Genomic DNA, 17935 nt, shown 5'->3' with positions numbered 1-17935 from the left:
TTTGAATTTCAGAGGGAGGTATTTGTGAGACAACAGCAGGATCTGCAAGTCATCTGCCCACAAACTTCAGCATGATGAAATTCACTCCAAGTAGTCATATCCAAATCTTTGGGGTCTCTTTTTGATTGCTATTAATTATTAATCTCTTGCTGACATACTTGGTGCATCTTTTATTAATGAAACAATGGGACTTCTGACATTCATGTGACACGTACAGATAAAGTAGAAGTTGACTGTAAAGAAGTTGGAGGTCACACCAATACAATCACAAGCATCCTCTACCACCATCATTTTATTCAATCTTTTAGATCTAATTCTTCAGACAGAAGTGGAATAAAATAATGAAATACTTACAAAATGAGGACAAAAAAAATAAAAAAATAAAACAATGAACCAACGGCTTTCACAGGTTTGATAAAACAGAGCTGGGCAAAAATAGCAGACACTTTAATAATGTCTCGACTACCTCTCACTGAAGCCAGTATTTAAAATCATTCAATCAGGTCAATTGAGGAAGATTATTACTAAACCTCAGGTTTCTGCAATGGAGCTAGCTGACCCATCTCACCTGTATAACCCAACCACCCAGTATAGTGCTTGTGCAATATAAAAGAAACATGTTCATTAAAAAATAAAATAAAAACAAGTGGCTGATGACTGACAGTCAATAGTGTTAGAATTCATCTTAAAAGTCCCCCAAAGCCCTAAAACATTCATTAAGATATAGGCAGTGGGAGGGGGGGGGGGGGGTTCAGTACTGAAGTACAAAAGAAAATGATAGAGCAAGAGTGAAAGCAATGGTAAATTCCCCATCCCATCACTAAGACCAAAATGATTGTAGCTGCAATGATTCATTATTTACAGAGGAATACACATCCAAAATAGGACGTGGTGCATCGCAATAATAAAAAATAAAATCAAATATCCATCCCTTCTCTCTGTCTTTATAGAACATGTAAAAGTTATGGTTTGAGCTCAATATGCATCATTAATATATCTTTTTCAATTTCTATAGATATATCTATATAATAAATGCCCATTTGCTGTATACACACAAAATCATTTCCATTGTATCTAGCCTGCACCTTTGGCGAGATTACGATCAACTTCTCTGTTATATTTCAAAGCTATTTAAAATATACTTAATGCATAAAAATAAAGATTTTGGCATTCTCTCATTTCTTCAACTTCTGATTAGGAAGTTTGTGAAAACTTCTCAAATCTGGAAGCATAGTCCTTCTGTCATTTTGATGGGAGGAGTAGTCGTTCGCCCCTGTGGTTAGAGGGGACTGGGAGTGGGACTGTTGGGCACAGAGGCAGGACTGAGATAATAAAGATGTAGAACTGTATGGTGAGGATACAAATCTAAGTCTGTTTATTAAGGCCCAGAGGCAGAGGTGCCTCTTTACCCAAATCCACCTGAAATATGGACACAACTTCACGAGAAACAGAATGAGAATAGTAGTTGAGCATCACCAAAATTTCGTTGCCTCCAAACTGCACTGAAGTAGCTCACGCTCCTGTGCCCTCTGCCCAGCTCACAGTTAACACTACAGATATTCTGACAGAAAGCAAGGGAACAAGACAGAGAGATAGATATTGGGCTAATGTGGTGTGCATGTCAAAGCGGTGCCCTCTCGTTTAATGTCCTCACCACCCTTCACGCATCTCCTTCATGTGTTCATGCTAGTTTTGGTCTCTTTCCAACCCCATAAGTATGTGTTTACAGTTGGATCTCAAAGGTCTTGTGAAGCTCGCTGGAAAATGGATTTGTAGGAGAGGGGTTGGTGCGTTGGTGTGAGCGGTTCTCTAGCGCTGCCCACTGGGCCTCAAAAGCATCAGCTGGGTGCTCCGCTGGCAGAGGAGGCACAGCCCAGCTATCAGTGCCATTTAATGTAGCGTTTCCGTTGGGTGGCTGAAACGCTGTGGGATTTGCCGGTGGGGGTGCAGGAGGTTTGCCAAAGGGTCCACTAACTCCTCGGGGATCCAATTGTGCCATCGGCGGAGTAGAAAACGGTGAGGGTTGCAGTTGTGTTTGAGGAATGGGCACAGGAATCGGTACTGGCTGGGTCTGCGTAGCAGAACCAAAAACGTTGGCCACCATCTGAGAAGGTGTGATGCCCACTACAGGTACACTTGGCTGGGCGTAGGGGAGCCCGTTGGACATTGGGTAAGAGGCTGGTGCCTGAGCGTGGAAGGAAGGCTGGTGTAGGGTGGGCACTGCAGAGGGCATGGCAGGCATGAAGGCCACAGGAGCCACGGGGACAGGTGTGGGAAAGGGCTGCTGAATGGGAGGAGTAGCGGTTCTGGCTACAAGTGGTTGCGCTCGTACAGATTTAGACACCTCTTCCAACCATCGGTCTGCCTCAGATGGTGTGCGCTTATGGGAGACATTGGGTGCTGCTGCAAGTGGAGCCATTGCTGCAGGGGTAGGACTGGGCCAGTCACCTCCTAGAGGACAAAGAAAAAAAAAAAAAACATTCTTAATGGACTTGAGTAAACTATCAGACTACAGATATCCCTACAGACAAGTACAACTGATAAAGGACAAAACAAAAGAACGAGCAGTAACAAAAACTACAGTTGATGTTTCTTAAGGCCTGACCTGACTATTTTATTTCAGGATAATGGACTGTCTAACTTTTACTTTTATATTTTCTACCATTTATGGATATAAAGGTAAGCTAGCTTGATATCAACTTACTCCACGATGGTAAACAAGCTTCATTACAAATTCCCAATGTACAAAACTATGTTTATATGCAAGCATGAATAAGCATCGCTAACAATACTCTATACATCTAAACGACTCTGACATTTCTTATCTCATCCCTATTTTGGTGATGGGGAACACAGGCTCTGAGCACACTTACCTGGATGTGCTGGAGCCGGGGGTGCAGTGGGGACCTTGGCCCAGGGGTTAGTATCTCTGGCAGGCAGAGGCGGTGGTAGTGTGGGAGGGTTAACAGCAGCAGCAGCAGCGCTGACAGGAGGAGCCAGGAAGGCAGGAGCAGAGCCGTTCACTAAAGCAGCAAACATGGGAATTAAACCCATAAACAAAAAATGTACAAGCAGCAAGAAGAATAATAAAAGGAGACATGTTAAAAGAGCACTTCTGTTGAATTGTGAGTGAATAGGAGTATACATGGGGCTGACCTTGTGCAGCAGGGGATTGTGGGGAGGAGGCAGGTTTGGGCATGGGAACCAAGGAAAAGGGGTCCTCTGTGGGGCCACTGAATGCTGATGTGATCTGAGTGCACAAAGCACTGATGCTATCTCCTTCACCTTCTACTTCTGCCACTAATGGAACAAAACAACACAAACTTTAACAACTCCTAATAAATCCTGAGAGAATTGCACTTAGTTTGCTTGCATTTTGCACATCAGAGCTAAAAACACTGCAACACTTCAAATGTATTCATTACTATTGAGGTGGATTTACTTAATTCTATATACTCATATTCACACCAGGTTATGCACGGCTGCTTGACTCCTAGTGATGCCAACCTGTGTTTTTCATCGGGAAGTCAGATTTGCGCTGCATAGTGGAGGGGAGGTCATTCATGCGCAGCGACATCTGCCGCTTGAAAGGTGACGTCTTCTGGCTGAGAGCCGGGAAGCCGCGGAACGAGCCTTGCCGTGCTAGCACATCTACAGGGGCGTGCCGGCGAGGGATTGCATGGGGATTGGCTTCCTGAGGTGCCAGTGTGGCCATGGGCTGAGGAGGGGAGGACGAGGGAGAGGAGGCAGCAGCTGTGTTGGCTGTGCTACCTGCTGTGACCCCGGAGACAACCTCAGAGTCTGCAGGCACACAGAGAGACACAGCTTAATCTTAGTACGGAAGGAGATTGCTGCATAATATTTAATCCTAAATATATCCTTAATGCAATGCTATATATTATGTATATAGCATTTTCCTATAACAATCCAACACTTCCAACTAGACTGGTAGGTCAGTGTAAGGAATATTCCTTTGGTCTTTAGTCACTTATGTTACACATACATATGTTACTCATATAAAATGCTCAAATGTAACAGTAGTCCTGTATTATAACACTGGAATTTATAATACAGGATGTAAGGTGGAAAAAATGTAAGGTGGTCAAGGCTTGGAGTGGCAGAAAATTCATAATGTCCATTCGGGGTCATTTGCTCAAAGATTTGGGAACCCCTGGTCTAAGATCTCCCTTCGATTAGAAAGCATTCCATTTCTGTCTCTCGATCTACCTTTCTTGGCATCTTGTAACTGCCGCATGACTTCCTCTCGTTCAGCCTGTTCTGTTGCTGTGGTAACACGGAAGGAGCCTTCCCGCGTAAACGTGGTGCGGTTGGCGTCGAAAGTGGCCGTGACCCCACATTCCTTCTCTCTCTTCTGTTTCCGCTCCAGGCACGCTGCGAACGCACAGCCCACTGCATGGCTCAGACGCTCACCCTGAAACACAGACAACACAGACACTCGGATCAGCACAGAGTTCCTGTTACCACACTTAATGAACTAGGCTTTAGCTGTGTCAAGATTGTCTTACCATTATACCTTCAGAAAATGAATGGGGAATACAGTAAATAATTTTTACTTATTTTCTTTTACATACAGACCTGAGATCCTCACTGTTTGTACAATGTAATGGTGCAAGGCAAGTGTGACATGAACTGCTATTGATTTAATCTGTAAGAGTAACTTGATTACAGAAGGTCACTAAAATAAATACGAATGATAAAGCAAATGTTCTACATCCAAAACAGCAAATCTTCTTTTTTCAGTTTTAAATGCTGAAATGGAACATGTTTTACAGCTGTGAAGTTGCAGAACTGGCATTTTCCTTTCATCTTTATTCAGAGTAGAGGTCGGTCGATTGATCGGTTTCGGCGATTAATCGGCCCTGATAACCGGTTATCGGCAAAAACCCCACACAGTTTCTCCCCGGTTGCGTCCACTGCAGGAGCGGCTGACAAATTTTGATGTGTTTTATATCGTCTTCGTATTCAGCCGTTCTCGGCCCACTGCAGGGCGTAGGCCTCTGTTGAATACCGCCACCAACTACGATCCTGTGCCTTTTGTTGCCAATTGATTCCAGTGAACTTTCTGATGTCATCAGCCCACCTGGCCTTAGGTCGTCTTCTTGGGCGTTTGGCTTCCATTGGAGTCCAATTTAGGACTGCAGACGTCCATTTTTGGTCTTTCATTCTTGCTACGTGTCCTGCCCACTTCCACTTTAATGTTTTCACCCTTTTGATTATGTCCATTACTTTGGTTCGACTTATATATATATATATATATATATATATATATATATATATATATATATATATATATATTTCATGTTAAAAAGTACAGTACATTTTCATGGTTACAGTCACTACTGTTTATTTTTGTAATAAACTTAAGGAAATCACTTTAAGTGTTATGTTTTCATTCAGTATCAGTTTTAAGAACTAATTGGTTGATTAATCGGTTTCGCTGAACTCCACTAATTGGTCGACCTCTAATTCAGAGATGCATGTGAGGTGATCGAACAATTACACATACAGATAGCCTCACGCAAGTTTACATCAATTTAATGTAGCTGTACTGTGCATAATCTATTTCAATTTGATGCACAGTTTTATAGGTCAGGTCAGGTATAGGTCAGCGTATTATCAAGACTATAATGGGTTTCATAGAATTATCAATAACAATATAAACAATATATGTAATCTCAATTGTAAATGTGTTTAATCTAATACGTTCTTTCTACATTTCAATTCAATTTTATTTGTATAGCTTTTTTTTTTTTTTTTTTTTTTTTTTTTTTTTAAACAATGGATATTGCCACAAAGCCCTTTACAGAAATCCAGATGTAGGTTTAGATTCCTAATGAGCAAGCCAGAGACAAAAGGGGCAAGGGGAAAAGAAAAGAAAAAAAAAAACCTCCATGAGACACCACACAGGTGGCTCGATGGTGCTGACTATTGATTGGTCAAAGGCAGGTGAACGGACTACAGAGGATACAACATAATGGAGCTGAATGTCCTAGCTATTGCCCTCACACACAGGGAAGAAACACATTTACAAAGCTTCTTCTGTTGTCTGGTAACATCTCTGTATTTTCAATAATGATTAAAGTATTAGTACACTTGGCTCTTTGTTAAGATGTGTGGGCAGCCATTAAGTGAAAGCCTGCTCAGCTGAATGTTCACTAAAGATTTAGTCTTGTGGGAGTAGTAACTCAATGATAAATGCTTGGGTTTGGGTACACGCACTTCCATTAAAACAAACTTGCTGTGTCTTGGGAGGTGCAGCATGCTAACTTCAAATAAGATATGCCTGGTTTGATTTATTTAAAAAAATAAATAAATAAATATTTCGAGCAGTATTTCACTACTTGTGCCTATCAAGTCTCCAAACAATTTTCTTTTTCCAGAGACGCTCTTTCTACTTTTACAGAGTTATGTGATACACACACTCAGCCAGGATATGGATAGTCCTGAGTTCGGGTTTGTTAAGGAGCTGTGGCGAGACGCACTGTTCTGTGAAACAGGATTAGAGCAGTAGGGTCAATTGCAAATTCATTACAAAGGTCAGGAATAGGACCGTGCCAGCAGCTACTGAATAAAGCTCACAACAAAAAATCAGAAGCTGAAAGTCATGTGTAATACATGAACAGCATGATTGGATTCTGTAACTGTTTTTATGTAACTACATTTTTCCATTTACCTTCAGCATGCTCAAGGAAAATCAGAGTACTCACTGAATCTTTGATGGCCATGAAGCAGTGGCAGATCCAGCGACGAGTAGTGCCATCTCTGCAGATGTAAGAGAACGCCCTTTCAAAGTTCCGGTCAGGAGCGCAAAACGAAACCTTCTCTATTGTCTGGTCGAGAATCAGATCCTGGAAGGAAGATGCAGAAGATAACGCAGATAACTTTTACACCATCGTTAAAACAGTTTACTTTAACTTACATGATTGAATTTACCTTCTGAAGCACTTCACTAGTGGCTCAGTCACTGACTATATTTACATGGACAGGAGTAATGTAATTATTGACCTTATTCTGAATAAGACAATATTGTGATTAAGGTGTTTACATGAGTTGCTTTTAGAATACTCCTTTCATGTTCCTGTTTTACATGTTATAGAACATAGATGGATTAACGGCACGTCATTACGTCCCCACAAAGTCCGACGTTCCCTCAAGAATTTTACGCATCAACATACAGTTCGTCTTCGTTATGGTCCTGTATAGAGTTTTGGGTGTTTTTATTTTTACGAACGCTTCAAGTGCAGTTAATTATTTGCCATGCTATACGTGCAAATAGACGACTGCTTGAAGCCATGGGCTGCGTCCCAAACCATGTACTTACCTACTATATAGTAGCCGAGATACATGTATTTCACCTACTATATAGCAGGTAAGTAAGCGGTTTGGGACGCAGCCGTGCTCTCTTGTTTGCCGTAAAACGGTTGATCACTGCTGTGTGTGTACGTGTCCTGTCGCACAATGCGGTGAAAACTCCCACATGACGTTAATAGTGTGATTAAGGTGTGTACATGTCTATAATGCACATCGATAATGAGACTAAAACAGGAATACTCCACATGTCTTAATTCGATTTGTGTTTACTTCAAGTATGACTTTAGTCGGATTAAGGTCATCAATAATCGCTGTTTACATGATAGTTTCGTAATCAGAGTATTGTCTTAACTGGGTTAATATTGGATTATTGTTGTCCATGTAAACGTACTGATTGGCCAACGACAGTAAATCACACCAACAGGTGGCAGAATATAACCATATCACACGTTTGTGCTTCTGAATGCTGCCTGATGGCATGTGCACTAACGTGTGTCAGCTTAAACTGAGTGCGGCTTTGGGTGTCTACTTTCGGAAGAGACCAATACATTTTTTTTATGTTGCAGGAAAATACACATTGAGAAATCCATGGTTACCGGCATACAGGCTCAAAGAGTCCCAAATGTTTTTATCCTCCATCAGAGGTGCGTAGTAACGTGCTACATTTACTTAGTTACATTTACTTGTTAAATGTTAATGAATGTAACTAGTTTTAATAATTCATTTAGATCACGTATAATGAGGTCGCGATTCTCGTGATACGCTGTAGTGGTCTGAATGCGGATGCAACATCCGCTTAATTTTTGTGTTTTTATCAAATGCTGTTGGCTATTTGTACTAAAGAGGCTTTTTAATAAATAAATAAATATCCTAAGTTTCATTCCTTCAACTCGATTTGGCACAAATCCTCCAATCAGACACAAACTTTCGATCTAAAACTTACAACCCGAGCACAACCCCCCCCAGGCACACCAACACTCACGGGTGTGACTGTCAGATCTTTATCTCATGTTAAAGGTAAGCTCTTCCACACCCACACACACCCACTCACTCTCTACACACACACACACACACACACACACATTCTCTTCTGTTTTCTCTTTTGATCTCGGTCTTGTTTAAATGCAGATGTTAACAAGTTTGCATTATTAATATGTTGTTAAAATAAAGTCAGCCAATTGTTGGGAAAATGTTTGTTTTTTGGGGTGTGTGTGAGATTTTGTGTTGAAAATGACAGGTTGTGTGTTATTGTACCCATCACAGGACTGGGATATGCTGCTTCATCTTATATCATATAAACACATGTTTATACACACACTTATATCATGTTTTTATATCCTATAAACACAGACTTTCAAGGCGAGGTGTGACTTACAGTTCTCCGTGTAGTCCGAGATTCAGGATTCATTTTAATCAGATCTGAAGTAACTAGTAACTTGATACTTGAGTAGACTTCTCGTTGGATACTTTACTCTTACTCAAGAAATTATGAACATTATTACTCTTACTGTTACTTGAGTAATTAATTTTATAAGTAGCTTTACTTGTACTTGGGTAACAAAAAGTTTTGGCTACTCTACCCACCTCTGTCCTCCAAATGACGTCTTACTGGAGTAATAAAGCGTGAAAAACGTTTCTGTGAATAGTTCAGGATGAGCCTGTGTCTCTTTAGGCACGAGTACACAAGTGTGTACAGAGTGTGGCATGAAGATCTGAGTTTTCAGTGCTTAATTACCTTGGTCTTGTCATCAACGACCCTCAGGCCATCAGCAGAAACCCATAGCACAGCCCTGACTGCTTTCTTCCCTGCCTACAAGCAGTGAGAGAGGAAGAGGGAAGGAGCACACAGTACAAAATAAGATAGAAGGTTGAAGAGATGAGTCAGAATAGTATCTGTCCCCCACTCCCCCCGCTGTGTCCCTTCACATTTTTGTACGTTAACAGAGAAGACATAAACCGCTTCATCCAGAAACCAAAACCTGCAATCAAGAAACATCAGAACTGTGGATTTAGGAAGAAAAAGAAGGTTGCGAGTCAGTGTGTTCTGTGAAGGAAGCCGTGTGACAGAGCAGAGGAAAACAGTAAAGAGACAGCACCACCGCAAACTCAATCACACAACACGCCATTATACGCTAGATAGTCCCAGGTGTTCACTGGAGTGAGGAGAAAAGTTCCCTTAACCAATACACACACACACACACACACACACACACACACACACACACACACACACACACACACACACACGGAGAAGGAGACAGGTTCCACTTTTTCCTGTTGTTCCAGGAGTGATTAAAGAATGAACAAGTATAAGAGTGGGAAAAAAGAGAAGAGAATAGCAAACACACATTTATAAAGAAGACATCATTTACACACACTCCTTTCCCACACAGCAGAACTTACTTTGGTAAAGAAGCCCTTGAAGAACTTTCTGTCCTGGAATTGGAGATTTGGTAAAGGGAGGTTGGGGGATGGGGAGGACAAGGCAGGACAAGGCAGGACAGCGTTACAGAAAGCCCTGTGTGTTCAGGTAACACAAGACTGTGCATATAGGGAGACAGTGGAATGGGGAGGAGGAATCTGAATGGTTAAGAAGAGTGGCTGAAAGAAAGCGAGGGAGTAAAGTGACAAATCACAAACCTCTAACTAGTGAGCAAGGCCACAATCACAACACCTACATCATTCAGTGTCATACTTTACAAGTAGTTGATTTCGGTTGAAGACGCATCACCTAGATATTAGCATTGTTAATACTGTTATCAATACGTTAGTGACTGAACAGGGAAAACCATCACCGACAGGGAAAAAGAACGGATTCTTGAACGCATCCCGATTTTGTCTTGAGGTCTTGAAAAGAGAATGAGGCTCATGACTCTGTAATGGGGGTGTTCATTTATGCTCCATGTTTTTGTTAATTTGGCTAATTATCTAAAGAGAACGTGCACGAAGAGTGCTAGGTTCTCAGAGTGGTGTGCCTAGAAATAAAATGAATTTCATTATTCTGAGGGTATTGTTGATCCATATAATGAAATTCCAATATAGTATTCCAATAAATTCCAAAACCAGACAGATGAAATTACACCCAGTGTTCTCCATTATGAAGAAAAGCATAAGTATAACCTATAGAAATCTATGGAAGACCTAAGAGGCCATGTATTATTATTATTTCTTTTCTTGCTTTCATGTTTTCTCGCAATCACGACGTAATTTTCTCGTGGCCTCGACACAAGTTGTTTTTTCATGACCACAACTTAATTTTCTCATGAGTTCAACATAGCAAAATAGCTGTTTTTATTGTTCTGGAGGCAGCAAAAGCTTAGCGCGATCCCGCAGCATCAGGGACTCACTCAAGCTGAAACAGTTCTATGTCTGTCAGTGATTGACAACTTCCACATTACTGTCAGTCACTTGAGAAGGATGCTGGCAGTTCTACAACGAGATGAAGTAAATCTCTACAGCGGGTTAATATTTCATTTATGATTGCGTTGGTGAAGACGCCAACGTGCACACAACACCGGTCCCATTCACGAGACGTGAGGTTCTGTCGTGATAAAATTACATCGTGAGAAAACAGATTTTTATGTCAGGATCAAAAAATTAAGCCGTGATCACGAGAAAACAAGAAAGGAAAAAAAAAAAAAAACAATACATGGCCTCTGAGGACTTCCAAAGAAATCAATTTGAGATGCATCAAGAATTTGTTTTTTTAATCACAGTGTCACGGTGAATCAATATTGAATTGTGAGGTGTCTAGATATTCCCACGCCTAATCCTGGACTACCTTGATGTCCACTGACCCTGTGGTTGTAGCCTCTTACATCAAAGGCAGAAGCGAGCACATGACTGACCAAACTGCTGGAGAACCACTTACAATCCTACAGTTTAGTCCACTGTGCTAACAGTCAGGATGGAAACGAGACCAAGGATGCTGGAATCTCTACTGTTTTTCATTTTATGATATTATGTTGCTGAATGATTACTGGACTACAGACTCTGTGTTTGTGAGCTTACATGCTTTTAACCAATGCACCGCCCATAATGTCAATCGGTATGACCTAACCTTGTAAACGCTGACAATGGGCCTGTGGTTAAGAGCATGGTATGTCTAATGGAGAGAGGGGATTAAGGTTAGGTTAAGGAACCATTAGCCATACACACAGAGTGTGAGTGTGTGAGTCATGCAGGGAGTCAAGTCTCACACACACAACTACAGGAGAAAAGATAATCGTCATTGGGTTGAGGACATGAGGGGATGTTAGAGACCATAGAGGCCATTAAAAGGGTTCTTCGTGGGTCATTACGAACATAACCTGCTTAAAAAAAGTATAAGATGTTTATATGACATTCATCAGAACACATATGCAAGGGGAAAAAAAAGGGACCTGACTATGAATGCTAATAACAGTCACGGAAATGCCTGAAAAGCTGACTGCTGAGTCAGAGAGAGGAAGCTTGTGAAAGGTAGGACAGAATACATAAAAAGCTAGGAGAAAACAGAAGAGGAAGGATTATGAATATTAAACTGAAGGATGTCTACATCCATAATCAGATCACCAGACCTGCTAGTTAACATATCTCACAACATTTCTACCGAATAGAGAACCTCCAGTTCCACTGAAAATAAAACATATTTACATTCTTTTCTATTCTGGCTCCAGTTGGGCTCTGGCAATCTGCCAGGTACAGGAAGTGATGAATACTGTTTGGAGTAGGTAGTGCAATGAGAATCAGCAGGACATGGCAGGATGCGTCATCTGGCACATTGCATGCCTGTGATGTCACACAAATCTCTGTCTCCTTCCTTAAAGGTTGTGAATCATAGGGCAAAGAACGCTTACTCGCTCAGTCAGTCTTACACACACACACACTTCAGCCCTCTTCACACTTGCTATTTTTTGATGGTGACTAATTACGCGAATGAGGAGCTGAAACATCACAAAGTTCAGCCAGGACGAGACTTTCAAGCAAATACATGAAAGAGGACAACAATGACTACGTTTACATGGACAGCAACAATCTAATTATTGACCTTATTCTGAATAAGACAATATTGTCATTAAGGTGTTTACATAAATTGATTTTAGAATATTCCATTCATGTTCTATAACATGTAAAACATAGATCGATTAACGGCACACGTCATTATGTCCCCACGCCAGGCTGTCCGACGTTCCCTCCAGAATTTCACGTATCATACAGTTTGTCTTCGTTATGGTACCGTGTACAGTTTTGGGTGTTTCATTTTTAATTTCACGAAAGCTTCAAGTGTAGTTAATTATTTGTCATGCTATACGTGAAAATAAATGACTGCTTGAAGCCGTGGGCTGCGTCCGAAATCGCGTACTTACCTACTATATAGTAGCAGGGATACATGTATTTTGCCTACTATATAGTAAGTACACGGTTTCGGACACAGCCGTGCTCTCTTGTTTGCCGTAAAACGGTCGATCACTGCCGAGTGTGTATGTGTCCTGTCGCAAAATGCGGTGAAAACTCTCACACGCCATTAATAGTGTGATTAAGGTGTGTACATATCAGTAACGCACGTCGATAATGCAACTAAAACAGCAATACTCCACATGTCTTAATTCGATTTGTGTTTACTTCGAGTATGGCTTTAGTCGGATTAAGGTCATCAAAAATGGCTATTTACATGATAGTTTCTTAATTAGAGTATTGTTGATCAGGTTAATATCGGATTATTGTTGTCCATGTAAACATACTGAGTGAGGATTTATCCTATAACATGCTGAGGTCTTGGGGTGGCTCATTTAAAACAACATAAGGAAGCAAAAACAGAAGGAAAGTCAACAAAAATAATGGAGAACATTTTGGAAACCATTTGTACTAAAGAGGATTAAAAAAAATCCTAGGTTTCATTCAACACACTAAATTTGGCACAAATCCTCCAATCAGACACAAACTTTCGATCTAAAACTCACAACCTGAGCACAACCCCCAGGCACACCAACACTCATGGGTGTGACTGTCAGAACTTTATCTAATGTTAAAGGTAAGCCCTTCCATAAACTTCATTCTGCCCGACACCAAGACGCGTTCTTGGCCAAGGTTCATCAGGCACATAAGGAGAGGTTTGCATGCCAACACATAAAGAAGCAGGATGACATCAATAAAGATAATTCTGTGAATGGACGGACAGGTTTCCAAGAAGCATGCAACTCTGCTCCAGTAAGAGTAAATCTTATTATAGTGCATAGGGGCCAGACGTTCCTACTCCTCGCTCTGTTTTAGTTTTATATGTTAGTGGAATAGCTATAAAGGCCATGTTACAGAGCAAAGGCAGATTGCATCGTTACTTATACTAGAACATATACTGCATAGACGCTTATAGCTGGCTAACTAAACACGAAGACTTTTTAAGAGACAATATGTTCATGTTAAGGGACAAAACATACAGTACACCATGCCTTTTAATGTTTAGTTCCTGTGCAGCTAAACCCAGTTGAGATTTACTGTGCAATGGTAATTTGACAAATGGGCTCTTTAGCAACAAAAGACTGAAGAAAAAAGTAACTCTAAAGTAGCAACTTTATAAACACAATAATATGCGATATCAGAGGCTCACAGGAAGTTCCCTAGTCACAAGTGTGAGCTTAAGTAAAGATGGCTGAGGCCTGAGAAAGAGACCACAACACACAGAGAGAAAGAGACAGCGACAGGGAGGAAGACAGGAAGGGGGGCATGAGGGGTGCACTTTTTCCTTCCTCAGCCAAAAATATCAACATAAAAAAAATTCTTTGATTAAATTACACTAAAATTACCAAATGGCTCCCAGTTAACAAAATACGGAGAATGAAGGATCATCTTAGCAGAGGAATACACTGCTGCCTTGTGTGATTTGTAACGTCCATGCTAATTAAGTACTGCTGAACTGAACAGAAAATTGACACAGAGCGCGAGAGAGAAAGAAAGAGAAAAAGAAAGAAAGAAAAAGAGAGAGAGAAAGAGAGAGAGAAAGAAAAAAAATAGAGAGAGAAAGAGAGCGAGCAAGCGAGCGAGAGAGAGAGAGAGAGAGAGAGAGAGAGAGAGAGAGAGAAAACACTGGGCCAGAAGCCACATTGCCCATTAGCCAGTAAAAAAGAGAGAGCTTTCATCGTAAACCCTGCAGGACTGACACTATTAAACTGAGGGGGTTTTTTTTCCCCTCAAAAAAAGAGAAAGAAATAAAATAAATCGTCTGTTCACTGCTCACCTTCCTGGAGCATCCATGAAAGAAGTGAGTGAAAAAAAGAGCAAGCTATGGCCCTACCCGGACAACAATCAATATTGTCCTTCCTTCCTAATCAGCTTCTAATCTCTGGGTGGTGTGCAAATTCTTGTCAACAGAAAATGGATAGCACAGTGTGAGGTATGGCATGTCTCTCCCTTTACATAATCCCCGATGACTGGGGAAAAACAGGAAAAGGGGGCCTGCGTGTCCTGAGAGGCTACGCTGCAGGAGGGCAGGATGATGGACTGGACACAGACGGATATATACGTAATTTAAGTATAAATAGACGGCTCAGCTAGGGGTGTAGGGTGGTGCAGGTGGAAAGGTGCTACACAGTATGTCCTTATGCTCTAAGAAGCTGCATAGATTTGGGTCAGCTGAACGAGACTGAGATGCCTGATGGGAGGAAAGGAAAAGGCATGGGGCGGAGGAAGCAAAAACACAGACAGTCCGGAAAAGCACAGAGTAGCTGGATATAGAGGAACTGGATGGGAGAAGTGGACACGTCCTGCCTTCTGAAAAACAGGACGTGGAAAGCAGAGCTCTGTGTAGTAGACACCTACCGTCTTCAGCCTCTTCACTGCATCTTCACAGATATGCATGCCTCGAGACTCCTCCACCTCCACATGGCCTAGATACTGCAAAGAGACAGAAAAAAAAAAGGAAAAAAAAAACAACATTAGTTACATTTGAAGCCTCAGCTCATCCTGCTCCTCATAATAAATTAACAGAAGTAGAGCCTGTGCAGGAGGAAGCCATGCCACAGCGCCCTCTACACCGACAAAGCTCTCCCTCATGAGTCACTGTTCCTCACCCCAAAGTCTCTTGGGGCAACAAAGATCACGCAAAGAGGCACACTGCCATTGTGTGTGCAGTTCTGAGAGGAAGTCCTAACCCTTCCCTTGATGAACACAGAACGCCATGACCTCCTGCTCTCCACCCAGCTCGACACTTCTTACAACTATTCTCAGACAGTGACGTACGCAGACGTATAGACGACATATAAAAGGTGGGAACCTCGAAGCGTGATATACAATTTGGTTTCATTCAGTGAGCCACAATGCAATGACAAACTGATTTTTTGTTCATATGTATTTTTAGCCATTATGAAAAAACACCAGGATTAACATATTTCCCTTAGGGCTGTCAGAGCACATATCAAACACTGATTCACTGAATTTACTTTTTTTTAAAAAAAAAAAAAAAATTAGCTTTTGAACAAAATCAAGTTTTTCTGTTTAGAACATCATGCCACGTCTATGTTAAGAAAATATCACCAATGTAAGTGCGGAAAGTAATTCAGTGGTGTGGAGAGCGACAACGTGGCTTCTGCTTACAGACGTTTACCGTAGGTGATGAGACAGAGACTGATAACGTTTACGATCGGAGTGATCACTCCTTTTCCACCGTAAACTCCAAATGAACAAGGTGTTTGCTCGTCATCTCCAACAGAGTTGGACTGAGGACTCCAAACCTTTTTTTTTTGTAAATATAATGAATTCTAATAAACTATACAGGTTATTTACTATTTAAAAAAACCCCATTTTATTATTATTAAAATGTAGAATGGTATGAAGTCAGTAGTGGTAGTTGTTTCATTCCATTTTAAAATCACATCTGAGCATCTAATTAGATTAAATTAGCAATTTCATTTAATGTTATTCAATGAAATGCAAATGAAATCATAGTCGCTGCTTTTAGGCAATCCATGTCAGCGGAATTGGTTTAGAATAATTCAATGCAATTTTCACTTAACTAGACTTGATCAAATGCTATAACTTTACTTTACTGACAAAAACTATAGCAATAAAAATGCGGACACCTGACCATCACACCCATATGTGGTTCTTGCCCAAACTGTAGCCACATAGTATATGATGTGTTTGCATTCTGTAGATTTAAGATTTCCTCTTCACTGGAACTAAAAGGCTCAAACCTATACCAGCAATGCACCTGTGCACAAAACCAAGGTTGGAACGGAAAAACTCAAGTAGTCTGCACAGAGCCCTGACCTCAACCCCACTGAACACCATTGGGATGAACTGGAACCCTGACTGCATGACCTCACTAATGCTCACATGCAACAAAATCTAATGGACAGCCTTCTCAGAAGAATGGAGGTTATTATAACAGCAAAGGGGGACTCAATCTGGAGTGGGATGTTCAGAAAGCACATATTGTATGTGCAAACAAAAAACAGTCAAATGTTTAGGATCTGATGTTCTACTTTTAGTCACCATAAATCTATCTAAACACACATTTCCTAAACTACTGTATTTGTGTCACTTGATAAGATAAAATGGAAATCCCTATGGCAAAGGTGGCTATTTCCAATTTCCAACAAGTACTTTTATGGCTAAATCTTGTGTCAAAGAAATGTAAAACTGGAGTTAAATATCAGCAACATGCAAGCAGTTCTCTCAGTAAATGGAACAAAATTAATTTACTCTTAAATGACTTTATGAGCTGTCTCCTAATGAGCTGTGCTTTTATATGAATGCATAGTTTACTGTAAATACTGTACTGTATTAAAAAAAAGTAAATATTTGAAATTAAATTTCATATGCAATTTGTATGGGATATGACAGTGTGTAGTTTCCATCAGAAATGTTCGATAATGACATTTTTCAATAATAAAATAATCAGAAGCCTATATAATAATCTCTATCCATCATCTAATCAATAACCTCATCTAAGAAAGGATTATTTTCCATATCCATAATACACCCAAAGCATTATGCTGAAGATACTGCTCACGCCATCTCTGATTCACATTTCTTCAGAGTGACTCTCTGTAGAAAAAAAAGCAGCAAAATTAATGTTTAAGTTTAGCCTCAATCTAAAACAGAAACCACTCATCTGCCATTGCTATTTATACCTGGCTCTGAACCAGTTATTGAGCATGTGCAATAAAAAAAGAAAAAAAAAAAAAAAGAAGAAAAAAAAAGCTGCCCATAGCCACATAAGCGGCCATTTTCCACGGACTCTAAACGGGACAGAATTACGAGTTACCACATAGAAAAATAAAGACGTCAACCGACTTTCCAGCTGCTCCGTTTTAGCAGGCACTCATTCTTCTTCTGAGCTAAAGCTGAGGAGAATTTTGACATAATAATGTAAATGGGAATAAAATAAAAATACGGGACATGTGAGAGGTCCGATACTTAATTCTGTCCACCTTCACTGGACCAGCTCCATTAAATAAGATAAGGATTAAAACTCAAGTTCTTGTTCTCACATCACAGTCTGACTGCCTTGTGGAGAGATAAACTGCAGCCCAGAGGGAGCACTGGACTGAACTGGTGTAATAATTGGGCTTGGAATTGGGCTTTTCCATTCCGTTTGCTTTGCAGCGAAAATGTTAATGACTAA

At 40.7% G+C, this 17935-nt stretch overlaps 1 protein-coding gene across 2 annotated transcripts in view; it reads right to left on the bottom strand.

The window, feature by feature from the left end:
* Positions 1–265: 265 nt before the first annotated feature.
* numb (NUMB endocytic adaptor protein) overlaps positions 266–17935 on the bottom strand; it is a 57330-nt gene continuing 39660 nt past the window's right edge. The window contains exons 3-11 of one of the 2 annotated variants that reach the window (XM_053632247.1): positions 15127–15201; positions 9736–9768; positions 9068–9142; positions 6729–6869; positions 4228–4432; positions 3508–3801; positions 3157–3300; positions 2874–3023; positions 266–2451 (exon numbers count right to left, since the gene is read on the bottom strand). In XM_053632247.1, the coding sequence (XP_053488222.1) occupies positions 1724–2451; positions 2874–3023; positions 3157–3300; positions 3508–3801; positions 4228–4432; positions 6729–6869; positions 9068–9142; positions 9736–9768; positions 15127–15201 (1845 nt within the window). In that variant the 3' untranslated portion in view covers positions 266–1723. The remainder of the gene's footprint in view (positions 2452–2873; positions 3024–3156; positions 3301–3507; positions 3802–4227; positions 4433–6728; positions 6870–9067; positions 9143–9735; positions 9769–15126; positions 15202–17935) is intronic. The other variant, XM_053632248.1, reaches the window with a different exon arrangement.

Source organism: Ictalurus furcatus, chromosome 9, assembly GCF_023375685.1.
Source record: "Ictalurus furcatus strain D&B chromosome 9, Billie_1.0, whole genome shotgun sequence".
In the NCBI taxonomy this organism is placed as follows: Eukaryota; Metazoa; Chordata; class Actinopteri; order Siluriformes; family Ictaluridae; genus Ictalurus; species Ictalurus furcatus.
This window is presented reverse-complemented; position numbering and strand designations above follow the sequence as displayed.